The sequence below is a fragment of the Pelophylax lessonae genome (assembly GCF_965119305.1).
Source record: "Pelophylax lessonae genome assembly, chromosome: 8".
Lineage (NCBI taxonomy): Eukaryota > Metazoa > Chordata > Amphibia > Anura > Ranidae > Pelophylax > Pelophylax lessonae.
Window position 1 is genome coordinate 162,681,405 of NC_138775.1, and position 24,950 is coordinate 162,706,354.

The window sequence follows — 24,950 nt, forward strand, 5'->3', positions numbered from 1 at the left end:
AATCTTTGATGCAAATCCTTAACCAATCCATGTTAATTCCAGGTTGCAAACAAAACACAAAAAATGCCAGGGGGTGAATACTTTTGCAAGGCACTGTACACTGCTCAAAAAAATAATGGAAACACATTTTAATCAGAATATAGCATCAAGTCGATTAAACTCCCTGGATATTGATCTGGTCAGTTAAGTAGCAGGGGTGTTTTCTCACTTTTGTTGCAAGTGGTGAAGACATTAATGGCTGTGTGTTGTTTTTTTGAGGGGACAGCAAATTTACACTGCTATACAAGCTGTACACTCACTACTTTACATTGTAGCAAAGTGTCATTTCTTCAGTGTTGTCACATGAGAAGATATAATAAAATATTTACAAAAATGTGAGGGGGTGTACTCACTTTTGTGAGATACTCTGTTTGTTTGTGTGTGTGTGTGTGTGTATATATACATACATATATATATATATATATATATATATACACACATTAAAGTAGAAATGAAAGGCAAATAAACTGAACGAGTTGTTTTACAAGGTGAGGGTTTACATATACTTTAATTCTTCACCCTTTTCTACACATTTTTTTTGTCCATTTTTGTTTTTGCTTTTTTTTTTTTTTTACTGATGGTTCAACTTTGAAGTCAGCACTGCAAACCTAGGTCAATTATTAACAGATATTGCAAAATATATTACCTAAAATCTAAAGGTTTATGAAATGCTTCAGGAAACGTGAGAAAAACATGGGAAAATTCTGCTTCATACTGTTAGCTTTAGCTCAATCCTTCTTTTATCCAACAGAAGGTAAGATGTTTGCATTTTTAGTTGGTTTTCTGTGTTAGACTGGTATAAAAAGTTTCATGGAAAAGTTACTATGTATATACAGTATAGCTAGTGCTAGGACCTTCCAATATCTTCTACCTGTACCTGACTAGAGTGACAGTACAGTGGCCTGACGAGGGGGTCCTGGGTGTCCCTGAAACATTGTACTTTTTTTTGCTGTGATCTGATCTCTCTGAAGAGAAGCATTTGGACGTCACTTTAAGATCCATGGTGTATGTTGCTCCATGATGTTACCAGTTTGCAGCTGGTTGTTGCTGCAGCACCCATTCAGGTCTCGGTCTACTCCAGGAACGTGTGCAATGGGACTATTGATAGTCGAGCACAGTGGGATACTCACATAAGTGGGAACTTGCCAAACATGACCCAGAAATGCTAGAATTTGGAACTAGCTGCTGGGTCATTACCAGAATCGATTAAACTGGGTCAGCCCCTGCATACATTACGTCACTCAGTTATTCATATACACAGAGCTGCCAATGCCTCTATATGGCTTCTCCTAGCAGAGGAGGGAGAGAAGGGGATGAGGCAGAAACCATTTTGGGAGAAGACTGACTGTGATATGCAGGTGCTAGGAAGCTGAACGCTGTGAGGAGGGAGAACTGCAAAAGAGAGTGGAGCCACTCCCGAATCTGACTTTCCTGTGACCGGTTGGAGTGGCTAGTGGTGCCTGAATCATTTAGTTGGGTCAGGTGCAGTGCAAGACTACACTCCCAGGGTGGGATCCTGAGAGTCAAACCTCTGCTTCTGTACTGGCTTGGTGCAAAAAAAATACCTTGCTGTGTAATTATTATTTTAATAAATTGATTGTAAAGTCTTGTTTTTTTTTTTTTTTAAACAACAAACATGCTATACTTCCCACCTCTGTGTAGTTGGTTTTGCACAGGGCAGCCCAGATCCTCCTCTTCTCGGGTCCCTCTTCGCTACTCCTGACCCCTTTCTCCTGTAGAGTGCCCTCATAGCAAGCACCTGAGCCAAGTTGCGCGCCCCCCTCTTTTCTGATTGGCCAATGGGGCCACTGCTGTGTCTCAGCCAATCGGGAGGAAGAGTCCCAGACGTCCGAGAGACTCGTGGATATCGCTGGATAGAGATGAGCTCAGGTAAGTATTAGGGGGGCTGGGGCAGCTCCTACACATAGAAGGCTTTTTATCTTAATGCATAGAATGCATTAAGATAAAAAACCTTCTGCCTTTACAACTCCTAGAAGATTCCAAGTGAAAATGGCTGCCTTGATCTTCATGTGCGTGTGGGAAATAGGTTACTAAAGGCTGACCTTGTGTGCATGGGTAGGCAAAAAAAAAAAAAAAACTTGCTGTAAAATGAAGGCATTCTCTTAAAAATGGGTGCCTTGGTGTGCACGGGTGGTTGGTAATGGTTAGATTCTCTGTAGCTGTCGTACCTAGATGGCTGCGGCACAGATCCCAACTTCAGCTGTCCCTTGCTGCCTCAAAGACTGGGAGCTGAGCAAGCAAACACCACTGATCTCTCTGTTTTCAGGGTTCAGCCTGCAGAGAGCGCTGACTGTCAATCATTGGTTCTCTCCTCTGCCCCTCCAGAGCTCACTGGAGTGTTGGGCTGGGGAGGGGAGGAAGCAGCTATCTCAGTCTCCCAGTGGCTTTCTGAGAGGCTGAGCCAGCTGCCGATCCAGGCTTTTAGGCAGATCTCGACCATTTGGTCAGAAACATTTCAGAGCCTGGACCGGGTCCATGACGTCAGCCGACAGCGGGCTTTAGCTTTTGCTATGGGGGCACTAAAGCAGGCTCGCTGCCAAGCTGCACTCTGTGTGTCTATTGACACACAGTGTAGCTCAGACCCTCCTCCTGCTCCCTCCTCAGTGGTTGTGATTGACAGCAGCAGGGGCAAATGGTTCCCGCAGGTGTCCTTGAACCAGTGAGGAGGAAGAAAGAGCGTAGCGATGCATGCTGCTCTCATGCACAGCACTGGATTTACATTGGGCTCAAGTAAGTATAAGGGTGGGGGCTGCACACAGAATGCATTAGGACAAAAAAACCTTCTGCCTTTAGAACAACTGTTTTTTTTTTTTTTTTTTTTCTTAACTGGTAAATTTTACTGATTTTTACAGGGGGGGGGGCATGGGGGGGGGAGGAAGGAGAGTAGAGAGACAGGTGGGAAGGAGAAATTGATAAGGCACAAGAAGAGAAAAAAAAATATATGAAATTACCACAACTTTGTATGCGATCAACAGCACAAGCTCAACTGCTGATTAATTCTCAAATACGGTGCAAGTGAATAGTAACAATAAAGTGCTTTGAACATATGAACAATTAATAAGTGCAAATAGTATTAAAAAGAATAAAAACTCCCCAAAAGAACATAGTGCACAAACAAACATGATGACAAAATTTAAATAAAAAAGTCCAATAACTGTATACCAAATCCTTTAAAGATATCCAACCAAGTGAACACAATCTTTCCACAGTGCAGATATTCCTGAGTACATTGATGGTGACACCCTCCATGTTGAAAAATGGTAGAAATTCACACTCACGAGATGGAGTTGATCCCTCTTGCCATGTGGCAAGTAGAGATCCAAACAGGTTTATTCAAACTCCGTAATCTAGGTGCAGATTCTCAGCTTGTCCTCCTGATGAGCTCTCTCCTACTAAGGGGATACTGTGTAGGGCAATCCCAAAAAAACTAAGAGAAAGGGAAGCGGACTCCGCGTAGTGTAGTATTGTAAAAGAATAGTTTATTGGATAAAAGAGCTTCCGAAGACGTCATGATTGTGACAAAACAGGTCAAGCTGACACGCACGTCACCTTGTTCTGAACACTAGCTGGAACGCACGCTGGTGCTAGCTCTTCCGGTGTTGTGTGGCTCCCCAGCACAGTGCGGGAAACCACACGTGAGCTTCGTTTTTGCTTGTGGATTTTACTATTTATGTATTGACCCTATCGGGGAATAACTCTTTAATCCAATAAACCCTTTTTTTTTATGATACTACACTATGAGGAGTCCGCTTCCCTTTCTCTGTTTTTCTGGGATTGCCCTACACATTTTCCACTTAGTAGGAGAGAACTCATCGGGAGGACAAGCTGAGAATCTGCACCTAGATTACGGAGTTTGAATAAGCCTGTTTGGATTTCTACTTGTCATATGGCAAGAGGGATCAACTCCATCTGGTGAGTGTGAATTTCTGCCATTTTTCAACAAGGAGGGTGTCACCATCACTGTTCCCAGGAATATCTTTACTGTGGGAATATTGTGTACAGTTACTGTTGGGCTTTTTGGACTTTTATATTAACATTTTGTCATCACGTTTTTTGTGCACTATGTTCTTTAGGGCAGTTTTCATTCTTTTTCATACTAGTTGCACTTAGTTGTTCATATGTTCAGAGCACTTTATTGTTATTATTCACTTGCACTGTATTTGAATTAATCAGCATTTGAGCTTGTGCTGCTGATCGCATACAAAGTTGCGGTAATTTTATATATATCACATGTCCTTCAGTGGCCCGCAGCAGCTACAATTATTGCACATTTACCTCACTTTTCTTTGGCGCGAGTGTAATTTTTTTAAACAAGAGGAGAATGAACAGGATTATAGGAAAGGGGAGACAGATTCCTTCACTCTCTATAATGGCACTTGACAGGGTTGACCCCTTTCCCCCCTTTTATTTGTTTTTTCCTTGGAACCCTTCCTTTCTAAAATTCGATTAAACCCTAATATTAATGATATTCAAGTAGGTTGGTATGAACATAAATTTGCCGCATATGCGGACAATGTTTTGTTTTATGTTCAACAACCTATGATCACACTTCCTAACTTGATGTCAGAATTTTAGGCATATGGTGCTCTCTCAAATTTTAAAATAAATCTGTCAAAATCTGAGATCTTAAATGTATCCATTTCTCCCAAACTTGTTGCCTCCCTAGAACCATGCTTTCCTTTTGTGTGGCAAAAATACTCCTTACAGTATCTGGGAATACGCCTTACTGCAGGCCCTAGTTGTCTTTTCCATGAGAATTATATGCCCATGTTGAACAATATTCATGCTGATTTGAGAAGGTGGTCCTCCCTGGCTCATTCATGGTTGGGCAGAATTAATGTTATTAAAATTAATATTCTGCCTAGATTATTATTCATGTTTCAAATGATACCTTTTTTTGGTCCCTCCGGGATTCTTTAAAAAATTTACAGCTTTGGTTGGCAAGTACGTATGGCATCGTAGACATCCCCGAATTGCTCTACGCCAACTGGTTAGACCTAAAAATGAGGGAGGCTTATCTCTCCCCGATTTTAAAAGATATTATGAGGCAGCAGTACTTCTCCGAGTGATAGATTGGAAACAACATAAGGATACCAAACTTTGGGTTCAACTAGAGTCGTATATGTACTATACTACTTTATATACACAGGTGTGGATACCACGTCAACACAGACCACACTTTGGAGATAGTTCTCCTCTAACTGCCTCTACATATGCCATATGGGAATCCATACATAAGCGTAACCACTGGCCCTATAATTCTCCTCTGATGCCCCTATTAGGCCATTCTTACTTTTTACCAGGGAATATGGACCCTACTGTTGGTAAGTGGCTCCCTATTTTCCCACCTACACTCCATCATGTTACTACGGCCACAGGAGTGCTATCCCTTTCAGAATTGATCCGCGATTCATCAACAACCACAATGATTAAATGGCAATATAGACAAATATTTGGATTTGTTCATGCTTTACCTAAGCCTATTCATTCATTGGCAGAGTTGAATCCTATCGAAGAGATCATGGCAAGGTCACAAACAACCAAAGGCAGCTTATCTGACTTATATAAAGCATCAATAAAACTTGAGAAGACATCGGGTAGCCCATTTTTATTGAAATGGTAACAGGACCTAGACCGCCCTTTAACGGTTAACAACGTAAACAGATATTACAGCTAGTACATACTTCCTCTATTTCTACACAATCTTCAGAACTAAACTATAAACTGCTGTCTAGATGGCATTACTCTCCTAGAAAGTTGTGGTAAATTTTCCCAGACTACTCGGCTCTCTGTTGGAGAGGATGCGGAGAAGAAGCCTCCCATGCCCATATGTGGTGGCCATGCCCGGTTCTGCGCCCATACTGGTCCTCTGTGTTGCATTGGATCAACATCATCCAGGGGCATCCAGTGTTGGATGATCCCTGGGTGGTCCTGTTCCATTGCTCAGGGGAACCAGTGGGCAGGTATAAGCGATCTATTACCCCTCATCTATTAGATGCGGCGAAATCCCTAATCCCTAAACTATGGAAAAAACCTACTATCCCTACTGTCCAAATGTGGTTAGAATGAGTTGCACATGCAGCTCAGATGGAGGATCTCTCTCTAACTTTAAAAAATTAAAATCATGCATATCTTAAAAGATGGGCTGGTCAGCTTTCCTTTACATGTTCATCGTAATATATCGAAGCTATGTCATCTAATACAAATACTTTGACTTAAAAAGTCCATAGAGGTCTCCGGATGATACCTTCCCTTTTCTTCCCTTCCTTATCCTTTCCCTACCCTCTCTTTCCAAATTTTTTTCTTTCTCGTTATGATCATATAGAAGCTTAGTATGATAGTTTGATCCAAACATTTAACATATCTTAGATATGGCTATTTGATTTGTAACAATGACATATGTTAATATGTTGTAATATTTTATGCCAATATGGCAAAATTACCTATTATTTGAATAATGATATGTACTCACACACTATACCATGTTATGCTAATATGGCCATATTTTGTATTTAATGTTTTGTTTGGAATCTTTTGAATTTTTGAATTTTTCTTTTCATCTTTCTTCTATTTTCTTGCTGGAAAATCCTTTTTTCTTTTCAATAATAAAAAAAAAATATTAAATAAAAAAAAGGAAAGGGGAGACAGGGGGCAACTGGGGTTACAAATTCAGAGGGACACAGCCCTAGGGAAACATCAGTCAAGGAGGATCCACGGGCTCTACAATGTTAGATTTTGTTTGGGGTAGTACTATATTTGCCTTGAGTATACCTTCCCATTTTGCATGCTAAAATGATTGATGGATTATGATGTGATATTTTGCAAGCAGAGCTTATATTTTTAAATAACTGTGGAATTTTTTAATATTTGTACAATAAAATACTTTTTTTATATATTAAATTTGTTTGATATTTTGCATGCTGCAATTTAATACCCTGGCGGAATTTTCTGATTTAATTTTGCAATTTACAAATTGGGGCGTGCAGCCACTCTATCTCCATGTGTTTTTCCTAATTTCAGTGTTAAATCTCTGGCCTTAACCTATGCCTCCCAAAATTTTTTTACAGAAAAGAACCCCTTATGTATACAGAGATTAAAGTGGTTTTAAAGGCTAAACATTTTTCACCTAAGTGCATTCCCTGCATTAGGATACAAAAAGGTCTAGTATTTGTTTCCTCACCCTCTCCCCTAAAGTTTTACTCGATACTGTGTTGTGACTGTGCTGTACGGCTCTCTCCTCCTTCCTGCATTCACAGAGCAGAGGGGCAGCAGTTGGTTGCCAATCAAATCCTGTGAGCAGAGAGTGGGGGGCAGGGCTGAGCCACGCTGTGTGTGTGTCTATGAACGTACACAGCCCAGCTCGGGAGCAAGCCCACATGTGTGCCCCCATGGTGGCACACAGAGAAGAAAAGGAGCCAAGAGCACTGGCAAGGGGACCCAGAAGAGGAGTTTTAGGGCTAGTTCCAAAACATCTGGGGTGCCAAGGTTCACCATCACTGCCCTAGGAGAAGAAGGGTATTTCCAGATGGATCACTAGGTAAGGTGAGAATAAAGAGAAAAGGCATGTAAAAAGGAAATTAATACAGTCAGCATGTCCAAAGACTGGCATTCTGCAATATATTACATTCTTGTTTTTGGATCTAGATGCTTTCCTTCCTAATTGCTTCTTTTCAATGGTACAGAGCTCAGAAAATGCAGGACCGTCTTTGTTCTTCTAGCCAGCTTTTTTTGACATGCTGTGTCACCACTGTGGTAGCATCTGTGGTGGCAACCTCTAGCTTTTATGGCTTGGCAACATTCAACATAGAATGATAGTGGAAGTGTGAGATCACTAAGGAAATTCAAGAGCATTTACTGTGTTTTAAATATATTGGTAAAGGTGTTAGAAAGTCTGCCAGGCTTTATTGCTGTATTACATATAGTGCCATACCCAGGGCAGGGTGGTACATCCAGACCACCCCGGGTGCTGCTACTGCCATGGGTGCATCCAACTAAGCCAGAGACCATCAGGCAGATTGACCTCCTGTCTAACAGTGCTTCTTCTATCAAAGATCAACTAAAATAGATCTGCTAGTATTGTCAGGTTGCTATGTGTATTTAATTTTACATAGTGAGATTGAAAAAAAGACACCAGTCCATCCAGTCCAACCTATGATGTGTGTGTGTTTGCTGTTAACAGGACATCGTATACCCCTGTATGTTGTGGTCTTTAAGGTGCCCATCTAATAGTTTTTTTAAATTATCGATGCTCCCTGCTGATACCACTGCTTGTGGAAGAGAATTCCACATTCTTACTGCTCTGACAGTAAAGAACCGTTTATGCAGTTTAAGGCTAAACCGCTTCTCTTCTAATTTTAGTGAGTGGCCACGTGTCTTATTATTATATTTTTATTAATATACAGGATTTATATAGTGCCAACAGTTTGCACAGCACTTTACAATATTAGGGCAGACAGTACAGTTACAATACCATACAGGAGGAATCAGAGGGCCCTGCTAGTTGGAGCTTCCAATCTAAGAATTTACAGGTAAAAAGTAAACATTGCTAACATTGAAATTTAAAACTGTAACTAGTCCTATTTTATCTATTCGGTTGCTGATTTTTAAAATTATTGTGATATCACCACAGGGAACATGTGTGACCTTCCCAAGATGGAGAATGCAGTGATCGCTCCCTACTTTTACACATTCACAAAGTTTTATTTCCCCATGAAAGAAGGGAAGACTCTGTCTGTGGCTTGTTCTGCTGGACATACTTTTCAGTCTGGTATGCAAGAAGAGAAAATCACCTGTACACCAGAAGGATGGGATCCTCCTGCGGTATGTTTCAGTAAGTTCACAGATGTGGTACATCCTTATTTTTCATTTCATTACTTTATTTGAAAATATTTGTGTTGCATTGAAAAGAAAAGCATTAAAAAACAAATGCCATCTAGTTGTCTAGATACACTACATTCTATTTTTATGTACAAATGCCTTATTCTGCTAATGTGTAATTCTGCTGGTTCAGTCTTTTTGTTGATTTTTAAGGGTGTATACAAATGAATACTTTAAGCATTAGGTGACAAATAAGACAAGCGATACAGCAGTACTGCTGAGAATTACAGGTCGTATAAGCAGGGTATAAAGCATCTGGTGTGATCACTTATAAAAGATATTTAAATGTATTTATATTAGGGATAGGCCGATTATCGGCAAGGCCGATATATCGGGGGCCGATATGCACTTTCCCTGATATATCGGTATCGGCCCTGGAACTGGGCGATATTGCCAATATTTTTGTGACGTCATTCTGCCTTCTTAGGTCTCCTCCCTCACCATGGACAGCCTCGTCTGGAGTCGGGACTAGTCTCGCGGGAGTGTATCACAGCCATACACCCACCGACAGCAGCCCGGTGCCAGCCAGCCACCCACAGGCCCTGTACCAGCCAGCCACAGGCACTGTACCAGTGAGCCAGCCACCCACAGCCACTGTACCAGTGAGCCACAGGCACTGTACCAGCCACCCACAGGCACTGTACCAGTGAGCCAGCCACCCACAGGCCCTGTATCTGCCAGCCACAGGCACTGTACCAACCAGCCAGCCACCCACAGCCCCTGTGCCAGCCACCCACCCACCACAGGGTGCCAGCCAGCCACCCACCCACCACAGGGTGCCAGACAGCCAGCCACCCACCCACCACAGGGTGCCAGACAGCCAGCCACCCACCACAGGGTGCCAGCAAGTCAGCCATTAAGCATTATACAAAAATTAACATGTTCAGTACCAGATTTGTGTCAAAAATTGTCTTTATTTTTCAAAACTTTAAATGTACAAAATATCGGCCTATACCGGCCCGATACCGATACGATGTGACCAAAATATTGGTATCGGCCCTGAAAAAACCATATCGGTCTATCCCTAATTTATATTATATATATATATATATATACACACACACACACACTATGTTACCAAAAGTATTGGGACACCTTCCTTTACATGCAATGACATCCCAGTCTTAGTCCATCGGGTTCCATATTGAGTTGGCTTACCCTTTGCAGCTATAAAAGCTTCAACGTTTCTGGGAAGGCTGTTCCTTTAGGAGTGAGTCTATGGGAATGTTTGACCATTCTTCCAGGAATGCATTTGTGAGGTCAGGCACTGATGTTGGACGAGAAAGCCTGGCTCACATTCTCCACTCTAACCCGCCACAAAGTTGTTCTATCGGGTTGAGGTCAGGACTCTGTGCAAGCCAGTCAGGTTCCTCCACCCCAAACTCCCTCATCCATGTCTTTATGGACCTTGTTTTGTGCACTGGGGCGCAGTCATGTTGGAACAGGAAGGGGCCATCCCCAAACTGTTCCCACAAAGTTATGAGCATGAAATTGTCCACCTGACAGAGTTCCCTTTACTAAAACTAAGGGGCCAAGACAAACCGCTGAAAAACAATCCCACACCATAATCCCCCCTCCACCAAATGATTTGGACCAGTGCACAAAGCAAGATCCATAAAGACATAAATGAGCGAGTTTGGGCTGGGGGAACTTGACTGGCCTGCACAGAGTCCTGACCTCATCCCAGAACCTTTGGGGTGAATTAGAGTGGAGACTGCGAGCCAAGCTTTCTCGTTCAACATCAGTGCCTGACCATACAAATGCGCTTCTGGAAGAATGGTCAAACATTCCCATAGACACACTCCTAAACCTTGTGGACAGCCTTCCCAGAAGAGTTGAAGCTGTTATAGCTACAAAGGGTGGGCCAACTAAATATTGAACCCTATGAGCTAAGACTGGGATTCCATTAAAGTTCATGTGTGTGTAAAGGCAGGTGTCCCAATATTTTTGACAATATAGTGCAGGTAGAAAAAAGGTCAGGGCAGGCAGCAGACAGTAGAAGTATCCAAAAATGCAGCAAATATCAGGATGGGCAGCAGACAGGAAGAGCATCCATTAAAAGTAGCAAAGGTGAGGGCAGACAGCAGGCAGAATAAGTATATTTCCCATAGCTAAGGACAGAGCAGGCAGCAGACAGTAAAGAGATCAGATAAACAAAAAAAGCAAGACTAGTTACAGGAACAAACAGGCAAAAGTACAGGATGACTTGGTCAGAAATAAAACAAAACCACAAGATACCATACCTCTTAAAATAAGATGTCTCCTGTGACGCGGACCAGTCCTAAAGCTGGGAAAGGGGCAGATTCATTACCCTGCAGCTGACAAGGAAGATAGGTAAAGTACCAGATGGGAGCTAGCAAGCACTGGGAGGCTGTCCACCAATCCCAGTACAGTACTGGGGGCATGTGGTCAGATTCCTTACCCCCACAGCTGACATGACAAGAAGGGAGGAGCTGGGTGGCTGCATAACATATACAATGTGTAATAGCAACCTTTTTCATCGGTATTGAGTTCTGGACAGTAGGGCCATGGGAGAAAAACAAGGTAAGAAGGTCATTTGATCAGATTCTTTACCCCCACAGCTGACATGTAAGAAGGCAGGAGCTAGGTGGCTGCATAACATTTACAAGGTCAGAAGGGGGCCACAGATGAGAAAAGTTTGGTCTACATCATGCTTCATTATTCGTTCTCCTTTGTTTATTTTCCAGAAAAATGTATACAGCCAACCCTAATTAATGGGATTGTACATCATGGAAAGGATTCCTATAAAACATCTGAGACAGCTCAGTATAGCTGCTTTGAAGGTTACACGACCAAAAGTGGAAATAAATCTGAACAGATTCAGTGTTCTTCAGGTTCTTGGGATCCCACACCAGGATGTCTTCAGTTATCTGGTATGAACGTACCTTTTTCTGTTCCATTGGTTGCAGTGCAGGATATAAAGTTAAAATGAAAAAGTTCTATTTATATATACATCTAAATATACCTTACAATTAACCAAAACAGTTTTCTTCTTTTTTTTTTTCAATCAATAGATTTTATTGGTTTCATCAAAAAAGACAATAACAACAAAGTTACATCAACTGGATGTAGAAAACAGGGGTAGTAACAGGGTAGTGGAGCTTCATTTCAAAGATTGTCATTAAAGTGTTACAATAGTAGATGACAATAGTAAATATATAAGCAAGAGAAAACATATAAATAAGAGAAAATATATATTTAATAGTGAAATTATGGTTTAGACTTCCAAATGGGAAGAGAAGGGAAGAGGTAGCCCCCGCCCTACCCGGCCCAGAGCCCCAAGGGGAACAATGTCACCGAGTCGGGTGGCGAGGCCACCTCCCCCCGCATGGGCAGCATTGTACAAAGCTTAGTCATTTATTGGGTAAGAAATTGCTAAATAATTACTGTGGTCTATAGGGCTGGCGTGGCCCTATAGAAAACAGTTTTCTTCTTGAAATTTGTATGTCAGCTTCCAAATATCATGCACAACATTTTATTTTTATTAATTTTTATATATTAAGTCTATTTCTTTTTTTTTTTTTTTTTTTTAAATATACATATGCTGTGTACTTTGACCCTGTGTGTGTATATATATATATATATATATATATATATATATACTGTATATATATACAGTATATCATTCTCTGCTTTAGCATTATACCTACACAACAAATAATGATTGTACACAGTTTGTATATATCTATGTTGGCCCTGAGGAAGGGTGAGGCAGTTCCTCCGAAACATGTTGGATCGATTTGTACATTTTTTACTTTAACTAAATGATTGTATTTTCCCACCAAGAGTGGTATTACTGCAGACACCAGGCTCTCCTGTCTCCCCATTCAAGTATCTTTTCTGCTGATTCCACATCTTCATTGTACCAGTAAGGTAGCAGCCCACACCTCCAAACGGAGACCAATACCACCACTCACCTGCAGAACCACCAGATACCAACGAAGAACTGTTTATTCAGAGCTAGCGCGGTCTCTAGGTCAAATGAATCCCTTTACTATGGTGTAATCTGTGTCCTTTTTATGACTTGGCTTATAATCTGTCGGTAATGATACCTTCCCCTCCTGGTCAGTCTTTCCCCTGCTTTGCGAGTGCAGTATGCAGTTTCCCACTACTCCTCTTGTACTGTCTTGTTTGTACTTCTGTACTACTCTTGTCATCATGCATTCTGTGTAACGCTTCCATGGAAGCCTTACTACTATGCTTGTTACTATAAAGAAAATTGGTTGGGCGCTTCTGCTGGGAAGACAGTCCTCAAAACTTGACTTAATCTTGATGGGGGAAGAAAGAAAGGGGATGGAGGGACTATGCTTGTTACAGCTTCTACTTGTGTAAAATTAAATAAAAAAAAAAAACTCTTTGTAAAAAGAAAAAAGAAGGAGCATGCACCTGGGAGTGCTCCTAGTTCGGAGAGTTTGCTGTCACTTATGATTTGGTGACCACAAAAGATTTGGTTACAAACTGACACCTGCAGCTCCCACTGACAGTGTGTAAAATATAATTTGAAAAGTTTAAAAAAAATAAATAAATAAATAAAATAACAAAAAATACATTTTCAAATGTTTTTTCCAGAAAACACAGACAGGAATATTGTGACATAAATCGTGTCTCATACAGTAAAAAGACAAAAAGCATGAGAATATAACAAAGTTATCCACTTGACCGGCGTAAGATTTAAACCCCCTTCATGACCAGGCCATTTTTACAGGCACTTCCGTAATCATGCAACGCTGTACTTAAATGAAATTTATGTAATGTTTTCCCACAAATAGAGCTTTCTTTTGGTGGTATTTGATTACCACTGTGTTTTTAATTTTTCACGCTATCAACAAAAAAAAATACCGACAATTTTGAAAAGAAAACAATATTTTTACTTTCTACTATAAAATATATCCAATAAAACAATTCAAAAAAATCAAATTTCTTCATAAATTTAGGCCAAAATTGCGACATATATTTGGTAAAAAAAATTCCCAATAAGCGTATATTGATTGGCTTGCGCAAAAGGTTTATTATAGCATCTAAAAAAACTAGGGGATATACACTGGAATTTGTATTTATTTATTTTTTTACACTAGTATAGCACCCTGCTTATCAGGGGGGCTGGATCTGTTAGCTGTTCTGTCACATGCCTCCAGGTGTGGCCTGTTGAGTTTGGGGAGTCTCCCCACTGTATCCAATGAGGGATCTTGTTGGACAGTGGAGGAAACCTAGCCAATAGCACACCAGGGTTTATGACTGTCCCAGTGGGCGGGGTTTGCCACAGTGCACCCTAGGATTGGAAATAAATCTGGAGGGAGCATGTGACAGAGTGTCTTTTGGCGGGAGCATCAGTCCTAGGAGGAGGTGACGGCTGTCTGGCTGTCTCTCTTTCTGTAAAAGTGAGAAGGTGGTCCAGGCAGTCGGCCTAGGGACCGGAGGTTGAGCTGGGCTGCAAGGGATCCAGAGTTGCTGACCGAGTGGAGCTGCTGGGCAGAGATCTTCAGGATCTAAAGATCTGCCCAGGGGTCTGCCTAGGAGAGGGGACCACTCCAGAGACGTCAAAGGGGATCCAGGAGCCAGCTAACCAGGAGTGTACAGTAAAGGGGGTTCCCAAGTAGTAAAGCCCTGAAGTTTGGGGAGTAAAGGGGGCGCCAGGAAGGGCCCTGAAATGTTCAGCAATACAGTTTGCATTAAAGTCAGCTACCTCAGGAAGGAGTACTTTGGGGAGCTCAAATGGACTTTTCCACACTCAGAGGTGAAGTTCTAGTAACTGGCCTAGGCGAGGCCAGCATCAGTCAGCGTTAACCAGCATCAGTGAAGCGTTAACCAGTGTCAGTGAAGCGTTAATCAGTGTCAAGCAGCATTTTTCAGTGTCCCTGCCTAATTGTGTATAGTTCAGTTGTTGGAGTATCCCACTTCTCCCGTCTCCCATCCAAGTACTCAAATAAACCCTAAAAACCAAAGAAACTGGACTGGACTGGTGCTCACACTTGAAAAACATGCTTAAAGGTACTGTTGTTGCTAGCGGTAACCCAGGGGGACCCACACTTAGCAGCTCCCTTGGGAGTAGTGCTACACTAGTAATGCCGGCAATCAGCCACATACAGAACTGCAATATTTCGGTGGACAATCTGAAACTAACTGACTCATTTGACACTTTGTGGGAACCAGTGACCATATTACAGTGATCAGTGATAAAAATATGCACTGTCACTGTACTAATGAAACTGCCTGGGAAGGGGTTAAACATCTAGGACGGTTAAAGGGTTAAATGTGTGCCTAGCCAGTGTTTATGTGTGTAGTTTTTACTAAGGGATGTGATGCATTTTCTTTCCATTACATCCCTGATAACTAGGGAAAGAGATGTACACCGCTCAGGCAGTTAGAGCTTCACAGCCAGCTGTGGGTGCAGGACCTCAGATCGCCACCGCAAACAGGATACAAAAGAAATGGCCGCACACCAAACGATGGCTCATGAGGAAAGGCTTTAACAAGGATGCAAGGCACAGCAAAATGGATGGTAGCCATGTTTCACACGACTCAGCACAAGCACAGCGTGCTTGTTCACTACCTGTGAGCCGTGTGAAACATGGCTACCATCCATTTTGCTGTGCCTTGCATCCTTGTTAAATAAAGCCTTTCATCGTGAGCCATCCTTTGGTGTTCAGCCATTTCTCTTGTATCCCTGATGACTAGATGGAGCTCTGCCTTGTTTACATACCGATCAGTGGGTGCCGGTAGACACCTATTGGCCAGCACCTGCTGATCAGTATCTGATGTGAGAGCAGAAGCAGAGTGCCAAATGCAAAACCTTACACTTCTCCACATTAAACCTCATTTGCCATGTAGTTGCCCACTCTGTTATTTTGATTCAGGTCATTCTGTAAGATATCAGCCTCATGTCGTGAAGTTATTGCCCTGCCCAATTTTGTGTCATCTGCAAAAACTGAAATCGAGCTACTGACCCCGTCCTCAATGCTATTTATGAATAAATTGAACAAGGCTGATCCCAGGACTGAGCCTTGGGGAACCCCACTTACCACCCCAGACCAGTCTGAGTATGCTATTTTTATTACCACCCTTTGGACACTCCCTTTTAACCAGTTCCGTATCCAAGAGCACACCTTGTGGTTGATTCTTACAGACCTTATTTTATAAATTAAGCGCTTGTGGGGAACTGTATCAAACACCTTGGCAAAATCCAGGTACACCACATCCACTGGTCTCCCCCTATCTAGCTCACAGCTCACCTCCTTGTAGAATGTTAACAGATTGGTTTGACAAGAACGCCCTTTTGTAAACCCGTGCTGATTACTGCTGATGATGTTGTTGTCTTTGACAAACTCTTGGATATAGTCCCTTATCATCCCCTCCAGAAGTTTACATACTATCGATGTCAGACTGACAGGCCTATAATTTCCCGGGACATGCCTCTGCCCTTTTTTGAATATCGGTATCACGTTAGCTTTCCTCCAATCACCTGGTACAGTTCCTGTCATAATACTGTCAGCAAAGATCAGGAACAGTGGTCTAGATATAGTTTTACTAAGTTCTTTGAGCGAGAGCAATAATTCTAGCGCTAGACCTCTGTAACTATAAACCGGTAACCTGTAAAGGCATTCAAAGCGTCGCCTATGGATATTTTTAGGTACCAGGTAAGGAGAGGCGTAGGATTAAAAATTTTTTTAATAAAAATCATGCGATTGGCAACTCACATGTAATCAGATAAAAACAGACACATTTTATGATATGGATTAGGGCTGCGCATCTTTACTTACCTCACAATTATATTCGATTATGATTATTAAGGCAACGATTCGATATGATTCGATTCCGTGACGCATCACGATGCATCACGATTACTGCCCACAATGTGCCCATGGTTTTCATTAAAAAATTCAAGCAGTCAGAAATTGAAAAACTATTTTTATTTTCATCTGCTCTTAAAAAAAGGTCACTTCCCTGCATATTGCAAAGTCTGAAAATCAAACATCAGTCTGTGCTAAGTTAATGGAGCAATTTACTTCAGAGGCTCTCAATAAAGTGACATACAATCTATGCGCATGCGTGTCAGTGATGAGCAAAACCATAAATCATACAAAAAAAGTTATCGATGAAGGATTTGTAAATCTATCACTAAGACATAAACCATAATCAATGAAATAATAATAAAAGAGATTATAATATACCACATATCAACATATCCTTCTTTAGAGCAGGGTCCCCATAGATTCTCCTTTAGGGAAGGGTCCCCATAGAATCTAAAAGGGGATCTATGGGGACCTTTTTCTAAAGGGGGAATCTATGGGGACCCTGCTCTAAAGGGGGATCTATGGGGACCCTTCTCTAAAGGGGGATCTATGGGGACCCTGCTCTAAAGGAGATCTATGGGGAGCCTGGGCCTGCCCTAAAGGGGATCCAGGGGAACTGAGCTCTAAAGGGGGATCTATGGGGACCCTGCTCTAAAGGGGTATCTATGGAATAGATCCCCTTTGGTGCAGGGTCGCCATAGATCCCCCTTTAGAGCAGGCCAGCGTTCCCAGAGATCCCCCTTTAGTAGAGCAGGTCCCCCCATAGATCCCCCTTTAGTAGAGCAGGTCCCCCCATAGATCCCCCTTTAGTAGAGCAGGTCCCCTCATAGATCCCCCTTTAGAGCAGGCCACATAGGGTCCTCCATATATTCCCTTTAGAGCAGGCAAGGCACTAGGCAGGGTCCCCCACTTCTCCTTTAATGATCCATTCCAATTTTAAAGTCTGGAATCGCTGTTATAGGAAGACACTTACAATGCAGAATGAATGAAGAGTTGACTTACTCACGTGACGTCTCTTATGAGAAGCTGGAACCCGGGCGGGCTGGGGGATGCTGCGCACTGCTGAGACCGATCATGGCAGGCACGGGCATCAGGTTAGAAGAGGAACTTGTAAGTTCCTACTGTTCTCCTTCTCCGAGTCCTCTGCTCTGAAGGACTCAGGGCCTGGGGGCGGGGCAAACAATGCACAAGGCACAACGTGTGCACTAGTACCAACCAGCGGGCAGCAGCGTGGGAGGTGGAAGTCAGCTGTGACTGTCACTGACTGTGCCGCCACCGCGGACCTTGCAAGAACCGCTCACGGACACCAGTGTCCGTGTACGGACACCTTGCCTATCCCTGCCACAGACAAATTTTAAAGACCCATCGTTGTGTGGAGAGAGAGGGGCGGGCGCTTCATGAGCACATCGATTAGAATCGCGGGTGGCTGAATCGTGATGCATCGATGCTACTATTAAATTCAACACCCCTAATATGGATATCCCAAAAGTCATCAGTAGACTTGTTGCGCCATGGAGAGCGTACCCCTCTGGTCACTGTGAGTAGGAAGCCGGCCGTGCGGAGGATGGATTCTCAGAGACTGACGCTTGAGGCCCAGATAGCTAAACGGCGTAGGGCGATAACGTCACTGGAGTGCAACGCATTTTCAAGCATGACACTGCGAATATTATGCCAGCCTTATGGCAAATCAGTTTTTTTTCAAAGTATCGTAGTTTGTTGCCATTCAGTGTGCAGTTTTAAAGCGTGACATGTTAGGTATCTAGTTACCTGTTTTTTTACTAAATAAAGTGTATTTATTCCCAAAATTGTGTTTGCAAAACCCCTGCGCAAATACCATGTGACATAAAAAAATGCAACAATCAACATTTTATTCCCTAGGGTCTCTAAAAAAAAAAAACGGAATTTTTGTAAAATCTTACCTGTAAAATTCCTTTCTCTGAGTCCTCCGACAGTCGCCGCCATCTTCATATTCGTCACAATGGGTATTAGCTAGGCAACAGAATATGTTAATATTAAAGCTTTTAACATATCCCACCCCCAGGGGGTGGTCCCCTCAGTCAACACCCTCCTACTTCCTGTATCCATACCTCAGTTTCAGTGGAATAGCAGTAGAGTATACAACCAAACCCCAAAGAGGGCGGGGGCGGCGACTGTCGGAGGACTCAGAGAAAGGAATTTTACAGGTAAGATTTTACAAAAATTCCGTTTTCTCTTACGTCCTCCGACAGTCGCCGCCATCTTCATATTCGTCACAATGGGGACGTCCCAAAGCAGTGCAAACATGAGGGGTGGGAAACGCAGCCGCGCCTAAGGCAACGCAGTCTCCACATCAAAGAAAGGAACCTTACCAAAGGAAGGAAACCAGCTGGGCAACATGAGAAAAAACTTGCTCAACAGGAGCAATAACCCAGGAAAAAACAAATAATCCTAGGGACAAAAACATATCCCAAACAGCCAAGGAGCCCAAAACAAGGGGCTCTAAGGAACCGCCGCACTAAGAACCTTGCGGCCAAAGGAAGCATCTGCCGATGCCTGAACATCCACTCTGTAGAATTTTGTGAAGGTGTAAACGGACGACCAAGTCGCCGCCTTTCACACCTGGGCCACAGAAGCCCCATGACGACAGGCCCAAGACGTACTCAGAGATCTGGTAGAGTGCACCTTCACAGGCACAGGGGGAACTTTCCCCTTCAAAGCATAGGCCTGTTCAATGGTCTGTCTGATCCATTTGGCGATGGTAGAAGCCGACGCCGCCATGCCCTTCCGAGGACCCTCCGGAAGGACAAACAAGGAATCCGACTTGCGAAAGGATTCAGTCGATTTCAGGTAAACCCTAATCGCCCGAGCAACATCCAAGGAGTGCAACTCCACCTCCTTCGGATGTTTAGGCTTCGCGCAGAGCGAAGGCAAGACAATGTCCTCATTGAGGTGAAATTCCGAAACCCTCTTCGGAAGAAAAGAAGGGTTAGGTCGCAAGACCACCTTGTCCAAGTGAATGATCAGATACGGAGACTTGCAGGACAAAGCTGCCAGCTCCGACACTCTGCGAGCCGAAGTGATCGCCACCAAAAAGGCGAACTTCTTGGACAACATAGACAACGAGATCTTCCTGATCTGTTCAAAAGAAGCATGTTGTAACACGGACAGAACAAGATTCAAGTCCCAAGGGGGCAGAGGTTCCCTCCTAGGAGGGACCAGATGTCGCACCCCTTGAACAAAAGTGCTAACCAAGGAGTTACATGCCACAGGACGTTGAAAAAGAACGGCCAGCGCAGACACCTGACCCTTGATCGCAGCCAGCGCCAAACGCTGGTCAACACCCGTTTGAAGGAAGGACAACACCCTAGACACCGAGTATGTGTGAGGTGAAAACCCCCTGGACTCGCACCAGGCAAAATAGGCCTTCCAAGTACGGTAATAGACCTTCCCCGAGGAAGACTTCCTCGCGTTGATCAAACTGTGAATGACCTCAGGGGAGAGACCCCTGTTCTTCAGGACCTCGGTTTCAACAGCCAGGCCGTTAAAGCCAGCGACTGTAAAGCAGAATGGAATATCGGCCCTTGAGACAGGAGATCTTCTCGAAGGGGTAGACGCCACGGGGCGTCGACCGCCAGATTCACGAGGTCTGCGTACCAGGACCGGCGAGGCCAGTCCGGTGCCACAAGAATCACCGCGTTTGGTTCCGAGGTCAACCTGCGAAGGAACCTGGACAGCAATTGAATCGGTGGGAACGCATACATTAGTCGGTTCTGATGCCACGGAGCTACCAACGCGTCTGACGCGTCTGCCCGAGGATCGCACGTCCTTGCCACGAACCGTTTCACCTTGTTGTTCAGACGACACGCGAACAGGTCCACCTCCGGAAGACCCCACTTCGCGCACAACATCTGGAAGACATCCGGGTGGAGGGACCATTCCCCCTGGTCCAGGGTCTGGCGGCTCAGATAATCCGCCTGCCAGTTCTCCACCCCCGGAATGTGAACCGCCGATATTGCCGGGACGTGTGTCTCGGCCCAAGACAGAATTTCGGCCACTTCCCGAGCCGCTCGGGCACTCCTGGTGCCCCCTTGGTGATTGATGTAAGCCACCGCCGTGGCATTGTCCGTCTGCACCCGAACCGGACAGCCCTGCAGCCTGTCCGTCCAACGTCGAAGGTAGAGATTTATCGCTCGCAATTCCAGAATGTTGATCGGAAGGGAGGATTCCTCCTCCGACCAAGTACCCTGGGCGGACAGAACGCCCAGAACACCACCCCAGCCCGACAGGCTGGCATCCATGGTGATCACCGTCCATGAAAGAGGACGAAAAGACTTGCCCCCCGACACCGACGGGGACTGGAGCCACCACAGAAGATCCCTTCTGGTGCGATGACTCAACAAAATCTGGAGATCCAGAGATTGCGGCCGCCCGTCCCAGCTGGACAGGATCTCCGCTTGGAGACCCCGCGTGTGAAACTGGGCGAAAGGAATCGCCTCGAAAGCCGAGACCATCAATACCAGACACCGCAAGCACGTCCAGAGGGACGAACACGGAGCGTCCCTAAGGGACCTGACTTCTTCCTGAAGAGTCCTGAATTTGTCGTCCGGAAGGAAGACCTTCGCCTGGACCGAGTCCAGGATCATTCCCAGGTAGGGAAGATGAATCGACGGACACAGCGTCGACTTTGGAAAATTTATCGTCCAACCAAACTCCTGCAGAGTCTGCATCGTGACGGACAGGGCCTCCACCAGACCCTGGCTGGTCGCAGACCGAACCAGAATGTCGTCCAGATACCCCAGGACAGAGATGCCCTGGGCTCTCAACAAAGCCAGAACCGGTGCAAGCACCTTGGTGAAAACCCGTGGTAGCCGAAGCGAGACCAAAAGGTAACGCCACTAATTGGTAATGATCCTCCGCAATGGCGAATCGAAGGTACCTCTGGTGACCCTCGAAAATCGGGATGTGAAGGTACGCATCCTTCAAGTCGATGGAGGCCATGAATTCCCCTGGAACCAGGGCAGCCACCACCGACCGCAGAGAATCCATGCGGAACTTGCGAACCCGCACAAAGCGGTTCAGAGCCTTCAAGTCCAGAATTGGACGTACCTTGCCCTCCTTCCTGGGCACGGTGAACAGATTGGAATAGAACCCCCGAAATCTGTCCCGATGAGGCACCGGAACCATCACTCCCTAAGCCCGCAGGTCCCGCACCGCTAGGTGCAGATCCCGCAAACGCTCCGGAGACAGTTGAAGATTTGAGGGAAAAAATCTGCTCTCCGGCCGAGAGAGAAACTCGATCTTGTAGCCAGACCGAACGATTTCCTGAACCCACCTGTCCCGAACACGGGCCAGCCAGGGTTGAAGAAAACCGAGCAAGCGTCCCCCCACCCCAGAACTGGGTGAGGGCGCCCCTTCAGGCCGCATTGTTATGGGCAGCGGGTCCGGACTGGCCGGACTTCTGCTTACCTGACCACGGCTTCTTTTGGGAGCCTTGACCCTTAAATGGCTTGCCCTTATAGTGCGACCGAAAGACACGAAAGGACCCCTGAGAGGGCCGAAAGGGAGCATGCTTCTTACCAGGAGCCGCCTTAGCCTTGTGGGATTGGGGCAAGAGCGTGCTCTTACCACCCGTGATCCCCTTTATCAGTGTATCCAAGGAGTCGCCAAAAAGGCGAGATCCATCATAGGGCAGATTGGCTAAGGTCTTGCGCGAAGATTGGTCCACAGACCAACACTTCAACCAAACCAGGCGGCGAGACAATACCGCCACACTGTGTACACGTGCAGCCAACGGTACTATATCCAAGTCCGCATCACACAAATACATGACACCCTGATGGATTTGATCCACCATATCCAATGTCGCCGGTGAGGCAGAATCAGCCACCAGGACGCGTCTAAGCACCTGCGTCCAACTCGCGACAGCCTGGGCTGCCATAAGTGAAGCAAATAGAGCTTTTAGCATAGAACCTGTAATAGAATAAGTATGACGGGCAAGAGACTCCAGCCTCCTGTCCGTGGCATCCCGGAACACCGGGGCATCCTCTGCAGGAATCGCAGTGGACTTATTCAAAACCGCTATCGCGTGATCCACCGGGGGCGGTACACACCAACGCTCATCAGTAGCGGGCGTGAAAGGATAACGCAGCTTGAACCTACTTGGCACAGCAAAAGGCTTGCGTAAATTGCGCCATTGTTCCTTAACAGCGCGCTGAAAATCATCAGTGCAGGGAAAGACCTGCGATGTCTTGCGTCTTTTCTGCGTCCCATAAGCTGCCAGGGCAGCAGGAGGACATGGTTCATCCTGTAATCGCAGTGTTTGTTTGATAGAAGCAACCAATTCATCCATGAGTGCAAGCTCTTCAGACGAGCCAGGGGGAGAATCATCAACCCCTTCAACCTCAGCCTCCACCTCGGACCCCACAAGATCCAGGGAGGAACGGGACCCTGATAAGGAGACCCCAGCCATAGCAGCCCCATCACCATCACCCTCTGAATCAGAGGAAATTGAAACTCTGGGCCGTTTAGTGGATTGAGCAGCCACAAGCATTTGCACCTGAGCAGCAAGGTTAGCCACAACTGTAGGCAAATCCCCCCCTGGGGGGGAAACAGCAGTCCCCTGGCCTCCCACCAATGTGGTAGGAAATTTGCTTTCCTTAGAATCCATGCCCCAAAGTATGTGGAAGAATAAAGGGTTAACTGCCCCTTTAAAAAGCGCGGCGAGCGCAGCCCACCGCACACACACCAGCACAAGCCGACCCCCACAGGGAAAAAGTACAACTCAGGCAAGGATACAGGGATAGGGAGGTAAAAACTTGGAGTGACCGCCGCTGCTGCTGCCTCGATCGGTGCGCCCAGGGAAAAGGAAGTGATGTCACGCAGGGCGCTCTATTAAAGCCTATGGAAGGCTACAAGAAAATGGCCGCCTGCAGTGCTACCATGCGGCCGGAGCGAGCGCCGCCAAAATGGCGGCATTTGGCGCCGAAACGCCGCTCCTCCACCACAGCGAAACCGCCAAAAACACATGCAGCAAATAAAAATAATGGCGGACCGCCGCAGCGGTCGCCGCAATGTGCATAACACGATACAATCATGCCCCTCAGCACACAGCCTGTCACACAGTGAGACACAGCACATAAAACTGACACAGAACAGTGCAGCATAGCCCCCCTCCTTGCAGCCCACAGAATGCAGCCAGCAGACAGGGAGTCCAACAGTGTGACCAGAGGCAGGGTTACACAGTCCCAGACTGACACCCCCCAAACAGACAGGTCCCCACACAGATACACTTACCTCCTAAATGGCGTGGGGAACCCGCACAGGCGAACAAGCCACTGCACATGTGACAGGGAGAGTCGCATCCAGGACGCAGAAGAACTGGGGTTGAGAAACCGCACAGCGTCCAGTGAGGTAGCCACCTCACCATAGCATCCCTGCACCGAACAGGGATGGGTCGTTCAGAATGCCAGGAGAAGTACCTGACTGAACGCTCGATGGCAGGCTGGGAAGCCACTGACCCACAACCTGCGACCAGGGGGATCAGCCCGAGACCCAGACCGCATGATCCTCTTCATCAGAAGACCTAACTAATGCTGACAAAAGTAACAGCTAAGTAAAGAAAGAGAAAAAAACTCAAATAAAATCAAAAAAGAAGAGAAAGGCTGAGACAAAATGCCCCAGCATAGAGACATCCAGCTACTCCTGACAAGCTAGACATTGAAACTGAGGTATGGATACAGGAAGTAGGAGGGTATTGACTGAGGGGACCACCCCCTGGGGGTGGGATATGTTAAAAGCTTTAATATTAACATATTCTGTTGCCTAGCTACTCCTACGGAGCAAAGTCTTATACCCATTGTGAAGAATATGAAGATGGCGGCGACTGTCGGAGGACGTAAGAGAAAAGTATAGTACTAATTGAAACAAAAAGTGCCAGGAAAAGCCTGGTCGGCAAGTGGTTAATAAAATAGTGTACCAACAGAAAGTAATATATCCTGAAGAAAAAGAAATGAATGTTAAAATAGCTTAGCTGTGCAAATGAGTGAGAATCTTTGTGATTTGGAAAATTAGGTTGAGGCACTGGGGACTTTGAGGCCCCGTTCACATAGGGGCGATCCGACTTCCAGGGGCGACCTCTGAGGTCGCGGTGCGAGCAGCGCGCCGCTACCTCGGAGCGGCCGCCACGGACTTCATAACATTGAAGTCTATGGCGGTCACCTCCGG

General features: G+C 45.2%; 1 protein-coding gene across 1 annotated transcript in view; it reads left to right on the forward strand.

Annotated features, from left to right (window-relative positions):
• The first annotated feature begins 620 nt into the window (after positions 1 to 620).
• F13B (coagulation factor XIII B chain) overlaps positions 621 to 24,950 on the forward strand; it is a 57,731-nt gene continuing 33,401 nt past the window's right edge. The window contains exons 1-3 of the mRNA XM_082266128.1: positions 621 to 793; positions 8,690 to 8,890; positions 11,646 to 11,831. Of these exons, the coding sequence (XP_082122254.1) occupies positions 703 to 793; positions 8,690 to 8,890; positions 11,646 to 11,831 (478 nt within the window). The 5' untranslated portion in view covers positions 621 to 702. The remainder of the gene's footprint in view (positions 794 to 8,689; positions 8,891 to 11,645; positions 11,832 to 24,950) is intronic.